Genomic DNA, 18,484 nt, shown 5'->3' with positions numbered 1-18,484 from the left:
TTATTATTATTATTGTTATTAGTATTATTGTTATATCTTATTATTTAATAATTATAATAATATAATTTATATTATTATTGTTATTTAACTGTTATAATAATAATTATTATAATTTAATTTACTTATTATTATAATAATAATTATATTATTATCGGCTTATACACATCGGCGTAGGTACGGCTTCTGCTTTACACGAATAGCATCCACCAGTTACCTCGGCGCCGCTCAGCATGGTGAGAGGTACGAGGTACCACCTCCATCTACTTTTGACCACAAGGCGGGCACGTCGGGCGTTAGAAGCGGACGGGTGACACGCCGTTTTTATAGTTTGTATATATTTTGTTTAAACTCGATGTTTTGTATATAATAATGTTTTGGTTTGATGTATATACGTGTTTATTGTCTTATTAAAATTTTTTTGCTATAAAACACATATTTTTAAACAAAATTATTATATAAAAACAATAAAAAAAGGAAACAAAAAACAAAATTAAAACATAAAACTAAAACATAAAAACAAAAAGAAAAAAAACCTAAAAATATAATAAGACAAAGTTATTGGGGTTTTACTAAAAAACCTCTCAATATACCCTTTATAGGTCACATGGCATATTGAGGGGTTTTTTTGAGTAAAACCCCTTGTCCCTAATAAATGGCCTTCAAAAACTTAACAAATAGACCAATAGGCAGAATCGTACTTATTTGAGTGTTTTATTGTATTTAGGGAATGTGTGCATAGATACAAATCAAGCATATAGATTCAACCTTAAGGATTTGTGACATGACCTTGCAGCAGATAAATGCCTAGATATCTACTTCTTACAACATGTAAGATCAGGCAATTTGTTCAACTTTTAGTAATATATAATATTTTTTTTCTTTTTTGGACTTACATGTTGTATTCTTACTTATAGTTTGAATAATAATTATTTAGATATTCACTATATTATAGGAGGTGGGGTAGTTTAAAACTCATCACTTACGGCATCTAATGGGGGTGTGCTATCTCACCCCATCACTTTTCATGATAGAATTTTAATGGGAATGGTGGTGTGATGAAGAGGAAGATTGGTAAAAGTGAAGGGATGTTCGGTGATGTGCTAAAAACAGTCAATTAAATATCATCTAAATTAAACAAGTAATAAAAACTAGACCTAAGACTCAACTACACAAAACACCGGCAAGTGAACCGGTCAATTGTACTAAAGCTAAGTAAGTCCGGAATATCGAACCCACAGGACTCTAAAAATTACGTTAATTAACTAATTAGACTCGACTTATGACACGAATATTTATTATTAATGTTTAAAGGGGGATTTTAAACTAATTTTAAACTAAGAAAGTAAATAAACAAGCAAACGAAAAACAAGCAATTAAACACAAGATCGAAACCAATAAGATAAGGAACCTACCTAGGTAAAAATCCCATGTATCAACAATCATCAAGCAATGGACAAATAACATGATTATGGAAACTGATTTCTAAACATATTCATCTAACAAACCCTAAGGACCTTTGACTGAATCAAATGAAATCCCAAAGTACAATTATTAGATTATTAAGCAATCAGTATTATTGATTTCCGTAAAGTCATCAATTAGGGTTAATTAATAGTATCTAAAGCAATCAATCTTACGAAATACAAAACTCTAGATAACTTGATAAGCTAACATGACATCATGAACATGGATCAACACAATAAGCAAGAATATTGTCACTACTATCCTAGCATGCAATTGACCAAGACACATGAACAACTCCTCACCTTATAGCTTTTGGAATTTAGGAAAACATTTAAAACCCTAACTAACTATCAACAAGCTTCTATGATCTAATGGGCCCATTTAATCACAATAATCAAAACGCCAAGTAATGATTTAAACATAAACCCTAAATCTAAAGAACACAATCAAAAGATAAAAGATCTATGTGAAGCAATAGTTAATAATCAATCAAGATAATAAATACTTATACGCATCATGAAAACAAAACCAAGTCTTTACTATTAAATAACGAAATCCATAATCAAACAATTATCCAAAGCAAGAATCAAGTGTCAAACATGTTCATCAAACCTAGGTAGACATGAAGTCTAGCCTAGCATCTTAAAGTCTAAATCAAACAAAACAAATAATAATGAAAACATGGTGAAATAATGAAGAAAGAAAGATTAAAGGCGATAAAACCCGTATTCTTCGATCTTAAACGTCTAGCTCTTCACCGGATGTTCTCTTGCCTTCAAAATCACCACAAGACTCATAAGATGGCTCCAAAAACTCTCTAATCCGGCTGGTGTCAGGTTCCCCTTAGGTTTTAAGTTAAAGATGTTTAAATAGTGATTAAGGCTTTAAAAACCCGTCCACACGTCAGAATCTTCCAGAAAAAGGTGCTCGTCGCGCCACGCGACGAGATAAATGAGTTTGGCCGCGTTACGCGGCGACACAATATATCCCCGTCGCGTCACGCGACAAAGTTCCTTCTCCTGGTCGCATTACGCGACCAGGTCCCTCTAGTCCGGTTCTTCTACTGGTTCATTCCGGTTCAACCCTCATTTGTCCTGGTTCTTCGTTTTAACTCGTTTAAACTTCTTTTTGACTGTTTATCGCACCAGAGACCTACAAAACTTCATTTAGTTAGTGATATATCAATTCTAAGCGAAAATGAATCATAAATCATCGAATACGGTATAAAATTATCATGGGAAACATATATAAATAACTGTATATCATTCGGCCAACGGTAAAAAATCTCGGGGCTCACCACGTGATGGCCATCATGGCCGGACCCCCATCACGAGTGATGGGGGACCGGCGGCGGTGTTCCAAGGCCCATCACGCGTGATGGAACGGCCATAACGGACCACCCCATCCCCCTCATCCCCCTAAGAGCGAAGTTTCCTTATGGCCCGGGTTTCCACCCCCCTTCGCGGGTTCCCTGTTTATGAAAATTTTATACATACTAATTTCCATACAAGCTAAATGCTTAATAGGATCAAATATGAAAATCCGTAGCCCAATACATGTAATTTGGAGTCCTTGTTTTAAACCCAAGATGAGTGTTCTAGAACCGAAAGCTAAACTTGAAAACTTATTATCTAATTCGATTTCAGCTTATAATCGAACCAAAAACCAGGAATGTTGTTCAGTTTAGTTTAAACTTTAAACAGATTCGGTTATGATCAGTTTAATCAATTTGAAAACAAATATTCCTTACCTATACAACACTAATTTGTAGAAATTAAACTGAAAATATCATGTTAAAATCACAAAAATATGATCAAGTTCTTCATTATATTAAAAAATAATTTATCAAAATATTTCACTATAAACTTAGATATAAGAAAAAGTAAAAGAAAAAGGTTTAAAAAGAAAACTTGTTCGATATACTTTTGACGAAATTAGTAATATTATCCGTGAACGTATTGAGCAATATAATAGAGAAGTAAAGATTGTAAATACCGGTACCGTACTTCAAGTAGGTGATGGTATTGCTCGTATTCATGGTCTTGATGAAGTAATGGCGGGTGAATTAGTAGAATTTCAAGAAGGTACAATAGGTATTGCTCTTAATTTGGAATCAACTAATGTTGGTGTTGTTTTAATGGGTGATGGTTTGCTGATACAAGAAGGGAGTTCTGTAAAAGCAACAGGAAGAATTGCTCAGATACCGGTGAGTGAGGCCTATTTGGGTCGTGTTATCAACGCCCTGGCTAAACCTATTGATGGTAGAGGTGAAATTTCATCTTCTGAATATAGGTTAATTGAATCACCCGCTCCGGGGATTATTTCTCGACGTTCTGTATATGAGCCTCTTCAAACAGGGCTTATTGCTATTGATTCAATGATTCCCATAGGACGTGGTCAGCGAGAATTAATTATTGGGGATAGACAGACCGGTAAAACAACAGTAGCAACAGATACAATTCTAAATCAACAAGGCCAAAATGTAATATGCGTTTATGTAGCTATTGGTCAAAAAGCATCTTCTGTGGCTCAGGTAGTTACTACTTTCCAGGAAAGGGGCGCGATGGAATATACTATTGTGGTAGCCGAAACGGCGGATTCCCGGGTAAGTTCCGACCCGCACGAAAGGCGTAACGATTTGGGCACTGTCTCGGAGAGAGGCTCGGTGAAATAGACATGTCTGTGAAGATGCGGACTACCTGCACCTGGACAGAAAGACCCTATGAAGCTTCACTGTTCCTTGGGATTGGCTTTGGGCCTTTCCTGCGCAGCTTAGGTGGAAGGCGAAGAAGGCCTCCTTGCGGGGGGGTCCGAGCCATCAGTGAGATACCACTCTGGAAGAGCTAGAATTCTAACCTTGTGTCAGGACGTTCGGGCCAAGGGACAGTCTCATGTAGACAGTTTCTATGGGGCGTAGGCCTCCCAAAAGGTAACGGAGGCGTGCAAAGGTTTCCTCGGGCCGGACGGAGATTGGCCCTCGAGTGCAAAGGCAGAAGGGAGCTTGACTGCAAGACTCACCCGTCGAGCAGTGACGAAAGTCGACCTTAGTGATCCAACGGTGCCGAGTGGAAGGGCCGTCGCTTAACGGATAAAAGTTACTCTAGGGATATAACTTTTACCAAAGGATGGAGAATCTTAGCCTAGACCATACAAATATCCAATCTAGCAACATAGATATATACAACTGAACAAAAGTTATTTCTTTTCTATTTTTTTAAAAATAAATAATGTTTATATACTAATAATAAAACATATAACAAAAGTTTGCAATTAGGAATCTCGTGAAAATATAAGTTGGTTGTGGCTCAATGGTAGAACACTCACTTTACAAGTGAGAGGTAGGGGGATCAAACCTCACTACCACCAACTTATATGAGAGATATGAGGGATGACCCTGACTTGCCATGGTTCGAGTCCTGATCTCACCCGGTTTTACCGGCTCCTCGCTGTCGTGCCGTTTGGCGGGCGTGGGGGTCAGGTTTTATCCGGTGAATCCCTTAACAAGTGGACCGCTAGGGGCTCCGTCCGTCCGGACTAGTGGCCGGCTCGGGCTACCTTTAGCCAATAGGGGCCGCGTACGGGGTACCCAGCGTTACTTAGTTGACCGTTCAAAAAAAAGGAATCTCATGAAATGATATTCAACTAGTAAAAAATCACATGCATTCACGATACAATGGTTTAAACGGTTTTTTTGGGCTAATTCATGAACCAAACCATCAATAACAGTTATTGACAACTTTAATCCAAAACTAAACCATTAAAATTCAAAACCAAACCAAATCAAATTCTTACTAATAGTTTAGTTTCACGGTTTGGGTTTACTAGACTCTAATAAAATAACGCCCAAAATCTGATTAAACAAAAAAATATCAATAGTTTCCATTTGTTAAAACTTAAATATTCAACTCCATGGTATAGATAGTATAAGTTAAAATAACTAAAGGGCCGAGTAAAATATACTAAGTTAAGTTACATAGCATAAAATCCTACGGTCAACATTGGTTGTTTCCAACAGGCTTCGAGTATAAATTGTAAACTAAATTGTTCGGTTACTTCGGTATGGCTTAAAAATTCCAAAACCAACCGAAAAAACTAAAAAAAAAAACCAACATATGACCGGCTTGGACGGTTTTAAACCAAAACACGAGCACCGCTCCTTTCAATCAATTTGACCCAAAAATATTACATGTAACCCAAATCGTCCCATTAACAAGTAAAATGAAATACCAACACATGCACGCTTGACCATGCCTAGAAAAGTCAAATCCAAATCAGTTATATGCAAATGTTATAACTGAACGGGTTTATTTCTGAAAATATGAAGTTGCAACAGAGTCCAAACATTTTCAACAACCCCGTTTGACAGACCATGAAATGCCTGTTTTGCAGCCAAACGTCTTTCTTCCAGAATTTCAGGATTACTAATAAGTTTATCTAGATTTTCTTCTAGTTCCAGACCACCACTTACCTGTAACGATTCACCCATTTTCTTGTATTACAAAAATTAAATATAGAGACCAGGTTCTACTCACAAATAAGGTTACAAACTTCACTCGTTTATTATTTAACTAACATTATATCACATAATAATGTAAATTGTTAAAAATTTTAAATTGTTAAAAAAATAAATATAACTAAAATTTATAACTATATGTTCATATAATATTATATTATACAAATATTCTTAAATTTATACAATAAAAAAACTGATTTAATCAAGCAAAAATAATGTAGCTAAGCTCATTATCAAACAAGCTCCAATTCTGGCTTAAGCTCAGATCAGTTTGAGCTTTTAACAAGCCAATATCGAGTAGCTGGCAAACAGCTCAACTCGTTTACACCCCCTAATTACAACTAACACACCAGATATTTGAGTCTAATAACAGCATATAAATATAAACTTTGGTTTAATACTTTAATCTTGTTTTTAGGGAGCTTAAATGTAAATAATTAAGAATTAATAAAAAAAAGCCGAGCTCGAGCTTTTAGTAACAGAGCTCGAAACGAGCTCTCTTAGTCTCTTAAGTTAAATGAGTAGAGCTCGAGCATAGGCGAGCTCAGTCTCGACTCATTTACATCCCTAATATTCTTAATTAGAAACAAATAAGAAGCTTAAGTACGATCCTAACCTGCATCATCGATAAAGGATTTAACCGTTGCATTTCCGTAACCATATTTGAGAAGTGACCAACATGTTGACCTAACATCAGCCAGACAAAAGAACCCATATAAGTTCCAAAACAGTAATGAAACAATAAATAGAAAAGAAATAAAAATTAAATGGCACATGCTTACCAGTCAAAACAGCACAGCCAGCGGCAGCCGCCTCACAAATATTATGGCCAGTAAAATCAGGCAAAAAGGAACCTCCGATAACGGCTATAGGTGTCAATCTATAAAATTGCCTCAGTTCACCTACATAATCATTTATATACATGTATATATACATGTATTATTTTGAAATCAAACACAAAAATAATTAAAAAAAAAGTGAAATAATGAATTTGCTACCTAATGTGTCCACGATGTAAATGCTTGTTTCAGATGTGAGTGAATCACCATTGGATCTCAATGCCACATTCACCCCTTTTTTCTGCAAGTCCTGCACTCATCATCAACAAACTATATTGATATCTTGAAATTATCGAGCATATCTAGTGTTTTGTAATTGTTCCTAGGCTTGTAAATGAACCAAACATTCAAATGAACAGTTCATGAACCATTAGGTGTGAAGTTCGTTTATGTTAAACAAACGAACATGAACAAAAGCTTTTTTTCATTTAATTTAACAAACACACTTGAACACATGTCTCGTTCGTTCATTAGTTAATGTTTGTTAAGTTTGTTCGTATACATTCGTTAATATATTCATTAAAACCTTTTTGGCCCATTACAACTTAGTTTAGTTTTAGTCACTTTTTAGGCCCAACACATTGTTCTTCACAATGCATTTGAATGGTTTTAGCTCAGTTATGATTGTTCATCTATGTTAAGTTATGTTTTTTCATTTACGTTCGTAAACCATTCGTTTATATTGTTAATAAACGAACGCAACAAACATGCTTATTTTTTTAGCAACCAAACACAAACAAGAATACCCCATTCGTTTAATTGTTTGTGTTCAATTGTTTGTTAGTTAAAGTAAAACAAATAAATATGAACATGTTCCGTTCGTGTTCGTTCACAAGTATATATGTTCCTGAAATTGTATATACTTTAGAGGTGATAATTTTGTCCCAAAGTTCAGCTAGAATCAGAATGGGTCAAATAGGTCCAGGTCAAACGAGTTGAAAGTTTGACCAAGTCCATCTTTAATGCATAAAACATCTAAAATCATTTTCATACAAAGATTTGGGTTAGCAATGTTATATAGCAAGATTGTTTTTGTAATCATAGTTAGCGCAATAACTATTTAAAACTAATTTCAAAATAGAAACTAAATGTTTTTCTGACAGCCCGACCCGTTTTAGCGCATACTAAAAATGGTATGTTTCAACTTTCAACCCAAACTTTTAATATATTTCAACCAACCTAACTCAACCATATTGCCACCTCTCATATATTTCTGTTCTTAAGTTTTACAGTTTAATAATTTATGTGCTGTATACTTATAATCTTATTAGTAAAATACTAAACAAGAAATATTAATTATTATATAGTATGGAAAAATTTGCAACGGATTCATACTAAAGCAATCTCCTGTCCAAGATATGGCTGACGAGGAACAATGATTGTAAGGATATTGGGGTGCTTCTTCATCAAGGCTCTATGAACACCAAGCATTACTGTATAAAACCAATATAAAATTATTTTGTAAAATTTTTGGACTAGAAGTGTTTCAGGTCAACACAACTTAAATTTGTTTTGACTTGTATCAAAATTACCCATTTTAAGGCTAATGTACATCACCTTCTTCTTCACCCCTATGTATTGATGAAGCCATCCAAACACATCTACCAGCAATATTTTCTTTTAAATCGTCCATATTTTTCATGTTGACCAACTCTTCGGTACCTTAGCAAGTCAACATAATATCAAGATCAGTCATTATCATTAGAGATGGCAAGATGAATAGGTCAAGTACTGAATCAATAAAGTCTAAGGAGTAAGGATATACCAAGTTTTAAGTCACCACAGAAGTTAATAATAAATGGTGGAGCTTGCAGTAGCTGAAAATGAATTGCCTGAATATTGCTCTGCAACAGGACACAAACACAAAGGGTCTAGAACTAAAGTACATATAAACTTAATAACATATTGAAGAGGTCGTACCAATGGAAGTATTAATGAGAATTTGGACAGCATCAATGAAGCAAGTGGCCGAACAACTGGTCTCAACCAATTATTAAATGATTTTATTGACATTCGAGCATTTATCAATGCTACCATAACCTGCATATTAAAATAAAAACAAAATAAAACACATAAGAATTTTGATGGGGCCCACAAAACAAGAAGTCAAGAACAATAACATAGAGTATAAATACTTACGCCTTTTGCTGAGGCACTAAGAACAAGATTTGGCCATAGTTCATTCTCTACTAGCACAAGAGCATACGGTTTCCAATATTCAAGAAATGCATTCACAGCAGCAGGTGTATCAACTGGAGCAAACTGACATGTTTTTATTCCTCTGTGAAGTGTACATATACAAATACAAACTAAAAAACCTAACTGATGGGCCCCACAAAACAAGATAACCAACCTCTAACTAACTTTTTAAGTAGTTCACAAAGAACTCCTTAGGATGAAACAGAAGAAAAAGGTATATGCGCGAGCAGTGAGCACAATGGTGCTTCTGCTAAATAATAATGAATAAAGCTGATATCATACAGAAAGGTTGCAAACGGAAATTGTATTATAAGATAGAAGAGAATATACCTGATATATGACATCACAGGGAAGCAAAGGCTTGAGTACTTCACTGTATTAGTGATAAAAGCATATTATTCATTTATGTACCAGGTAGGAAACAAGTAAATCAAATGGCGGTAACTTGTTCATGTTCGTTCATTTAAAAGTATTAAAAACCTTTAATGAACAAACACTAACCAATGTGTATGGATATAAATGAACACATTATCAAATGTTCACGTTCACGAACACAGCTGAACGAACATGGCCTGTGTTCGTGTTCTTTCATTTAGTTGATTGAACAACATTCCTTGTTCATGTTCGTTCATTTATTAAACGAACGAACATAAACAAACTTCTGAACGAACAGTTTGCTGAACATTCGATTTGTTTACAGCCCTATGATAATACAGTATACCGTAAGAGTGTGTAAAACCTCCGTGATTGAATACCAAAATAATCTATCATCTACTTCATATTCTTCAAATTTTCAAATAATTAAACTAATACAACAAGTACAAAGTAAAACATAATCGATTCTTACAATGCAGATGCTGTAGTTGTAGTCATCAGTACAGTCACATCAGGTCTCCGTTCAACACACCGCTTAATCACCGGAACCACACACATTCCTTCACCTGTTAACCATTTTCACAGTCGTAAGTAAACTCATGAACATCATTACACTTAGGGCTACAAGCAAACACAACCAAACTAAACAAGGCCTTGTTCTTCCGTTAAGCTTTTATCAAAAAAGCAAACGGTTAACGAACACAAACACATATGAACACTCACAATATTTTATTTAATCTGGCTACCGAAAATGGTCAATGTCAACGGTTCGGTCTGGCTACCAAGTTTGTGTTGGTGATTTCTCTAACATTCATATTCATACGTTAATTTTAGTGTTAATAATTTCGCTTAAATCTATTTGATAAGATCAGAAAATTCATTAACAAGTATTAAATATCTTTAACGAACAAATAAACATTAAAGAACGTTCACAAACACAGATGAACGTTCGGTTCGTTTACAGCCCTAATTACACTATAACGAACTTCGATAATTCAAATTCCTATTGAATTAGACCTAAAAGGTATTAAAAAGTAAAAACCTTTAATGAACAAACATTAACAAATGCAAACGAACACATTAGCAAACGTTCACAATCACAATTGAACGAGCATTGCCTCTGCTCGTGCTCGTTCATATAGTTAATCAAACGTAACTCCTTGTTTATCTCCGTTCACTTATTAAACGATCAAACATAAACAAACAATTCAAAAACATTTAGCCGAACACATTCGGTTCGTTTACATCTCTAATTACACTTAAAAATGATCAAATATAATAATATCAAGCAAGTAAGTAATAGTAGTAGTAGTAATAATAATAATAATAATAATAATAATAATAATAATAAGTGGTAGAACCTAATGAAACAGCGTGGAACCAGATGAGTGAACCATTAGGACGCCGGAGAGACGGTTGACCAAGCCGCTCCGGCCACCGGAGAGGATGCTCGATGCCGCGGAACTTGCGCCACCGGAGATGAAGGTTAATCAGCGGTGTTAGGGCATACGTCACTGCTCTGTAGATCCTGTAAACCGCTTCGCCTCGTTTACTTGCGACCATTTTCGAATTCTGTTTTCAGTTCCACGACTCAACAAGAACCAAAAACTCTAATTTGAGATTTCTGTTAGTTAACTACCGGAGTCTAGCAGGTGCTCGTTTCTTTTTTATTTACTACTTTTTTTTATCGGGTTCTATTTGTCCTTTCGGGATCATTTCATAGGTCGACTTCTTCATCACTATGACACTGTAACGTCCCAATGCACGAAAACCGGATGAAATTCATAAACTCTCGCTCTGCGTTGGGTTTGAACCCGGGATGAAAGCTCTGACTCGTCACTTTACCCAAATATCTTTCGAACTGACACAAGTAGAAATCGAACTTACGTTTCAACTTAGGGAGGGTAGGTGTCTTACCATTAGACCAAATTCTTTAGGACGTTTGAGTTTGGTTAGTGTCATTTTATTAAATTTGAGTTTAGCTAGTTTATTATGACTTATTTATTTATTTATAATGGTTTTAATTTATTTTACGCATTTTAAGAAAATTCTTGAACAGATTTATGTTTGGCCTGAGCTCGTCTAGTACCTTAATTAAGCAAAATCTTAGCTTTAGCTTTGCTGTGTGGAATGTAACTAATATACAAAAGTCTAAATGAGATGAACTTAACAATACACGAGGCTTGATAACTAAATGAGTTTCATTTGAGGCTCGGGCTTGAAAAAACTCGACTCGTTTCGAGTTTTTTTTATTGATTTGGCCCAGAGTAGCTCGCGAGGGGCTCAATTCGTTTGCACCCCTAAAAAGAGTAGGAAAAACTTTTGAAAACCATACAAGTAGTTTTTTTCACAAAGTTGAACTGATTAGGGTTAAAACTTTTATAGTCAAAAAGATATAGTCCCGTTGCAGTAACGGTCCACCTGTTCAACATGTAATCATCATAACCATGCACCCAATTTGAAGACTGCTCAAAAGGGCTCAACCCGACAATCGGTATCTATAAGTCTGAGTTTAGATGCATGATCCCACTCGTTGATTTGGTCATCTGCTATGGAGTAAGTATCACATAATATTTGTTTTTTTTCCTTTTATTTACTCATTTTTTTGTTAGTGTTTGTTAGTTTAATTGAACAAATAAATAAACACGATAGTTAAACGAGTTTTTGTCTTTATATAAGAAAATGCTTGTGTTCTTTAAACTTAATAGATAATAGATAAACGAAATCAAAGGAATAAATAGGATAAATCTAGTATTTTAACGAAAAACGTAATTTATAGAGTCCTGTGGGTTTGATATTCCGGACTTACTTAGCTTTAATACAATTGATCGTTCACTTGCCGGTGTTTTGTGTAGTTGAGTCTTAGGTCTAGTTTTTATTACTTGTTTAATTTAGTTAATTTAATTGACTGTTTTCACCACATCAATATATGTTATACATATACTATTTTATTATTAATTTAATTACCCATTTTTATTTTATAAATTTATTTGTTTATTTGTAAAGAATATATTTTCAATTTTGTAGTAAAAAAAGGTAGTAAAAAGACCAATTTGTTCTCATGTGCCTTGCACATGACCTGTTTTGACAAAAAAAGTTAATCGAGTTAGGGCCAAAAGACAAAATGTGATAAGAGTTTTTAAACATAAATGGTACTTTATGTCATTAAGCTTGCTAAAGGACAATTATTGGAAAAATGTACAAACATAAAGGACTAGTTTTCCCATTTTGTCATTACATTAATACTCCCAACTCCTCTAGAGAGACAATCAGGAAAGGACACAAATTAGATCAAATAGGAAAAAGTTTGTAATAGACAACAGTTGATCTGCTTTTACTTTGAAGGACAAGTAAAGAAAAGAAACGTCCTCTTATTTAGTTACTAAAAATGTTCTATTAGTAACGTTCCTTTGTAGTGTGTTTATTTATTTTACTTGTGTTTAGTGTTCCCGGATTATAAATTATAAATCATAAATTTTTTAAATGGATTTATTTTTACGAGTAGTGTGCATAGTTTTACATTAATACTTTAAATCGATCATTTCTGAATTTGTTAAGCTAGTTTTACAATAATACTTCAAATCAATCATTTGTAAAGTTTGTGTCTGAATGTGAAGAAACGTGGATCTACTCACTGGTAGCAGATCTACTTTCCTCGGGTGTGATTATACTATTTCACCGATGGTTCTTCTGGGTCTGTGTTCTTCCACCTACAAAATGAACAGCGCCGTTACTTACCCCTCAGAAAGGGACAGAGGGGTCCTCTTTGGGGTAACCCTCCGGCGTGAGAATCAGTATCTTTGTGGAGAAGATAATAATGTGTGTCAGAGAATCTCAAGAGTATTGCTGAATAGCTTAATACCCCCTGATTGTGAGACTGTCTGTTTTTTATGTAACTGACTGTGAGTGAATGTGATTCAATATGATTGAATGTGTTATCACTGCTTGTAACTGTCAATGATTGAGTATGAATGTGTCATCAAAGTGGAGTTGATGCTGTATTTATAGTGCTAAGGTTACCACCGGTTGGGCTCAACCTCGTTGGCTTCCTCCAATCGCACTGCGCCACGTGTCCTCTGGGACACCTGGCGCTTTCTCGTTGGTTGTAATCACGTGGTAACACATGTGTCATGCTGAGTTGTCGACCTTCCATTTGGCAGCTGTCAACATCAGCATATTCTTACTCCTTAAAAAGATGCCTTCTGGAAGGTTGTCTGACGTGCACAATCAGGGTTGCCCTAATCCTGATTTGGATAAGGACGAGGTTGATTATGCGCACGTGTGATATGCGCCCATCCTGAGGATGCGCGAGGTCTTCTCTTTATTCTCACGCGCAGATATTTCATGCGCAGATGTGATATGCACGAGCATGTGATATGCGCCGCGCGCTGATGCGCTGCGCGCATATGTGATGCGCGAGCATGTGTGTCTGGGCAGATGTGATATGCACGAGCATGTGATATGCGCCGCGCGCATATGTGATGCGCGAGCATATGTGTGCCTGGGCATATGATGCCTGAGCATGTTTTGTATGCGCCATGCGCATAGGTTTTGGCTTTGTGCCTTCATAATGTCTTTATCTTGTGGGTTGACCCGCCTTGCTCGGTGTTGAGGCGGGTACATACCTCTTCAAGCCCCCCCAGTCTAATGTGTGTCTTATCTCGCGCGAGCGCGGTAAGATGGATATTAGACTTACTGATTTTTGTCTTTTAATGGGGTTTTGTCGTTTTCCTGGTTGCTTCCATCGTTGCGCGAAGTTCTATCCATTTGGTTGAAAACGAAGGGTCCAAACACGTGGTTAGTTGGTGGTGACGTGCGCCGTAAACGTGTCAGACGTTTCGTGTGCTCGAGGTGCTACAGTTGCCTTTCATGTCCCCTCACACAGCTGTCCTGAACACGTGTCGCGCTCGCATTGGTTAGCACCTGCGAGTGGGGGCGCGTCTCTGTTCCGTGGTAGGTCGGTTACATTCTTATGTCCCCTCAACAGTGTTAGGGACACGTGTCGCGCCCTCGTTGGCTTGCACCCGCGAGTGGGGGCGCGTGAAATCCGATCAGCTGCCACATTTCTCTCTCCTGGGCCTATAAAAGGAGGCCCTTAGGAAATTTTTATCTTCATCTTCATTGTTTCAAATTTTCTATTTTCTGCCTTTCATATTCTGAATTGAGTGTATTCATCTTTTCGATTTTTCGATTATCTGCTGCTGCAGTTGTATGTCTGATAGTTCAGACTCGTCTAGCCCCTCAATCACCTCTGTTGCCTCTCGAAGACGCCGTGTGAAGTCTGTGGTGATGTCGACATTGAAGCAAAAGGGGAAAGGGAAGAGGGTTGTTGAGACCACATCGGAGGAAGTAGGGAGGACCAAGGCCACCAAAAGGTGGAATGAAATCCTCTGCAAATTGAAGCAGGCCGATCTCGACAACCTCATCGCCTCTCAGGGCTTTCCCACCCTGTTTGGCTGCATGTTGCCTAGGTCCGGGCAAACGGCGGCGGACCCGCCTGCCGGCTATATATCCCTATATAGCCACTTTTTCACCCACTGCAACCTTCGTCTCCCGATGACAAGGTTTGTGGGTGCACTGCTGAAGTTCTATGGGATTCATATATCCCAAGTCCATCCGTTTGGACTCGTGCGCGTGACTCACTTTGAGTTCATGTGCAAATCCCAGCGCGAGGAACCCACTCCTCGGCGCTTTCAATATTTTTACAAGCCCAAGATCCAGGACAATTGGATCTCTTTCATTCCTCGCAGTCAGAAGGTGAAGTGCTCCACTGTTTCATTCAAGAGCCTTCATGACTGGTCTGAGAGGTTCTTTTACATTAGGGCTGGTGTGATACCCATCCGTATGACCATGCGCTCTATCTCTTCTGCGCCTGCGGATGAGGGTGTCCTCAAGAACCCAACTGGCGCCTGGGTTAAGAAACTGACCGCCGAACCATCCCCCGCGAAGAAAATTTGCGAGGAGGCGCTGGTGGGGGTCGGCATGAGTAAGCTTTGGGCCGACAGCGCGCTTGAGCCCGTTATCCAAGTCGACGGGTTGTGTAAGTTTATTTCATTGCTTTATTTATTTTTTCTGCGCGAACATAATTCTTTTGCTGATATCACTTGATTTGTTTTTGCGCAGTCACCAAGGATTATGTCCTTGCCTCTTATGATGAACAAGTGGAGGGTGGCTCCGTCGCGCTTGGCGCTGGGGAAGTTGGTTTCCCAGATCGCTTCGATGACATGTTCATCCCAGTGGATCTGGAATTTGACTTTGACAGTGACGCGCCTGGTAAGCCTTCGCACTTATGCTCATTCCTTTAGAATACCCAAGTTTATTAACAGTTCTGTTGGTTGTTTTTGTAGATGCGCTTGAAAACTACGAGCTAGAGCTCGCGGAAGAGGAGGAGGAGGAAGAGGAGGCGCCCCTACTAAAGCGCAAAGCTAAGGGGAAATCTGGCGCAGGGGCCAGTAAGAAACAGAAGAAAGATGACACCCCTGTCGCTCATCCCCATGCTCAAACGAAGGGACCTAAGGAAACCCAGGTGTTTACCACAAAGGTTTCTTTAGCTTCTCTGCCTGTGAGAGTGGGCAGACCTCCTGTCCACTTGAGGTATGGTGGCGTCGCCTCCTCCTTTCGCGCGGCTGAAGAGAGAAGCAGTGCCGCGCCTGCAACAGGTATACTTTATTTATCTTCATCTGGCTGAATTGTTATTAAACCTTTCCTCCTTTGAATGTTTGCAGAACCGGCGACGGTAGCAGATGAGCCACAGGCGCCACAAGGTGCTGAGGCTGCGCCGGGGGCTGCTTCGGAGTCCCCTGTTCTACCCTCTGAAAAGGGTAGAATGAATTTTATGGCGATGTTCGCCGCTGCGAACAGAATTGCGCCAAGGTATGTTTTGCACACTTGTCTTCTTTATTTTTCTTTTGGATTCAGTCATAAACCATTTTTCCTTTTTGATTTGTTCATAGGAGTTGTAGCTGGCGTACAAGTTGCTGGCGACACTCCTGGCGCCGTTGGCGGCGCCGCTGGTTCTGGTCCTGCTCCTGCTAGTGCTGATTCTCCCCTTATTGGGGTTACAAAAGAGCAGGAAGCCGTATTGCGCGCCGAACTGGCGGCGTCGAGACCTCTCTCGCCTCCTCCTACGCGCAGCCCTCTCCGCGAGGCTGGTTTGGAGCCCCCCAGGTCGCAGGAGAAGAGGCCTATTCAAGAAGATGAGGAGGATGAGGGGGCTCAAGCTGAGGACTCCTTGGGAGACCGCGCCAGCCCTGCGATGCCACAAGTCTTCGCAGCGCATACTTCTGGTGGGGCTGGCGCTGACTGTTCTGCTTCATCCCCGCAGGTATGTTTTAATTTGTTGCTCCGCTGCGCGTACCTCCATATAAGTATGTTTTATGACTTAGAACATTTCTTGTGTTTTGTAGGAAGGTGACCACGTTTATCGCCCGAGATGGAATATTAATGAAGAAAGTTCCTTCCAATCCATGGGCGTATGCGAGGACTTCTGGGCTCATGCCGTGCCTCCTACTGAAAGGAGGTATCAGGAGGAGCGCACTCGCGCTGACTTGCTCAACGATCACATTTTCGCTGGGTCAGCTTTCTTTGCTGCCTCCCAAGAGCTTCATCGCGATTATATTAAAGTACGCGATGCTCTTGTGGCAGCCCAGCAAGAGGCTAAGGTGGCTGCCTGGAACCTTTCTGATGCTCGCGCACGAGCTGAGAAACTCCAGGCGGAGCTCAGCGAAAATAGAGCAAGTGCCAACACCGCCTATATTAAGCGCGGGCATGAGCTCCAAGCTGCGCGGGAGAAGCAGCAGTTGGCGGAGGCCGAAGTTGCCAAGTACGCGCGTAGAGTGCGTGTCTTGGAACAGCAGGCTGAGGCGCGTGACCAAGCTATCGTCCAGAGTATCACTGAAAAATCATCACTGGAGAGCGAGGTTGCGCGCCTGAAGAGGGAGTTGGCGGCCGCGCAGGCCGATAGAGATGAGGCCTTGGCGACGGCGGCGTCCAGCCAGGAAGCACTTGGTGCTGCGCAGGCGGAGAATGAAAAAATCTTGGCGGCAGCAGCGTCTGATAAGGAGGAGCTACAAAAGACTAAGGAAACTGTTGAGTTATTAAACTCCCAGGTTCCTGTCCTCGAGACGTCTGTTGCTGGCCTCGTGCAGGATCGCCAATGGCTGGTGTCACAGGGCATAACTCGCTGCGCTTTGGCGATGAAATATTCCGCCGAGTTTCAGGCCCTTGTGATGGACTGCAATGCCGCCGCGCGCTTGGTGGGCCGAGCTGAAGGGTTTACGGATGGGTATGACTATGGCATGTTGAAGAAGAACCCATCCGAGTACCCTTACAAGAGCGACGCGGCCTGCGCGGACATGGTCGCGGTGGGGGAAAAGTACATGAATACTCCCATCCCCATCCTTATGCAGGTACCTTGACCTTAATGAGTTTTACTTGACTAATTTTTCCAAGTGTTTTGTACTCAATACTTTTCTAATGATTTTGCAGATAGCTGCGCTTGCTGACCAGCCCGACCTCGGCGCGCTAAAGAAGTTGCTCGATGAATGCGAGAGGGCTGGTGGCGATGATGGTGGCGCGGGGGATGTTGCCCCTGCCAGCGGCTCTGGCGCTGCGAATAAATCTGCTCCTGCCACCCGTCGTGATAGAAGACTCCAATGAGGAGGAAGAACTTGACTATGGTCAGTTCGGAGATGAGGAGCAGGCCGCGTCAGATGCTGCGGGAGATGATGAAGGTGATGAAGTGGCTGACGTCGACGTGGAGACTTGAGAAGCCCTTCATCAAATTTTACATATTTAATTTTTTATACTTGTAATTTGTAACTCATCATACTTGTAAATTTCAATCCAATGGAATGAAACTTGTTTTCTCTTTTTCACATCTTGCGCATTTCCATTCATCTCTTCATGTTTGCTTGTATAGATATAAGATATGCTTGCACGTTAAAATAAGAACAAGGTTGTAAGGAAATTATTCACTTAACCTCTGTTCTATTTTGTTTGTGGTTTCGCAGTATCTTGTTTATGCTGACATGCGCGCTAACTTTTCATTATTTCTTTTTTGCGCGTCGTTGTCGCGCGGTATTTATATGGAAGT

The 18,484-nt window shown here is 39.1% G+C and overlaps 1 protein-coding gene across 1 annotated transcript; it reads right to left on the bottom strand.

Moving 5' to 3' along the window:
* Positions 1-5,418: 5,418 nt before the first annotated feature.
* LOC143616757 (putative 3-deoxy-D-manno-octulosonic acid transferase, mitochondrial) lies at positions 5,419-11,679 on the bottom strand. Its single transcript, XM_077089499.1, has 12 exons — positions 10,752-11,679; positions 9,863-9,956; positions 9,346-9,388; positions 8,956-9,078; positions 8,737-8,856; positions 8,582-8,660; positions 8,374-8,478; positions 8,152-8,249; positions 6,976-7,066; positions 6,760-6,879; positions 6,594-6,664; positions 5,419-5,932 (listed from the first exon to the last, which is right to left on the bottom strand). The coding sequence occupies exons 1-12, from the start codon at positions 10,951-10,953 to the stop codon at positions 5,753-5,755; spliced, it is 1,326 nt and encodes a 441-aa protein (XP_076945614.1). The 5' UTR covers positions 10,954-11,679; the 3' UTR covers positions 5,419-5,752.
* Positions 11,680-18,484: the final 6,805 nt, after the last annotated feature.

The sequence above is a fragment of the Bidens hawaiensis genome, unplaced genomic scaffold, assembly GCF_021521415.1.
Source record: "Bidens hawaiensis isolate Kalapana, Puna unplaced genomic scaffold, B.hawaiensis_p1.1 tig00049652_1, whole genome shotgun sequence".
Taxonomy (NCBI): domain Eukaryota; kingdom Viridiplantae; phylum Streptophyta; class Magnoliopsida; order Asterales; family Asteraceae; genus Bidens; species Bidens hawaiensis.
Note: the sequence above shows the minus strand (reverse complement) of the source record. Positions and strands in the feature narration are given on the sequence as shown.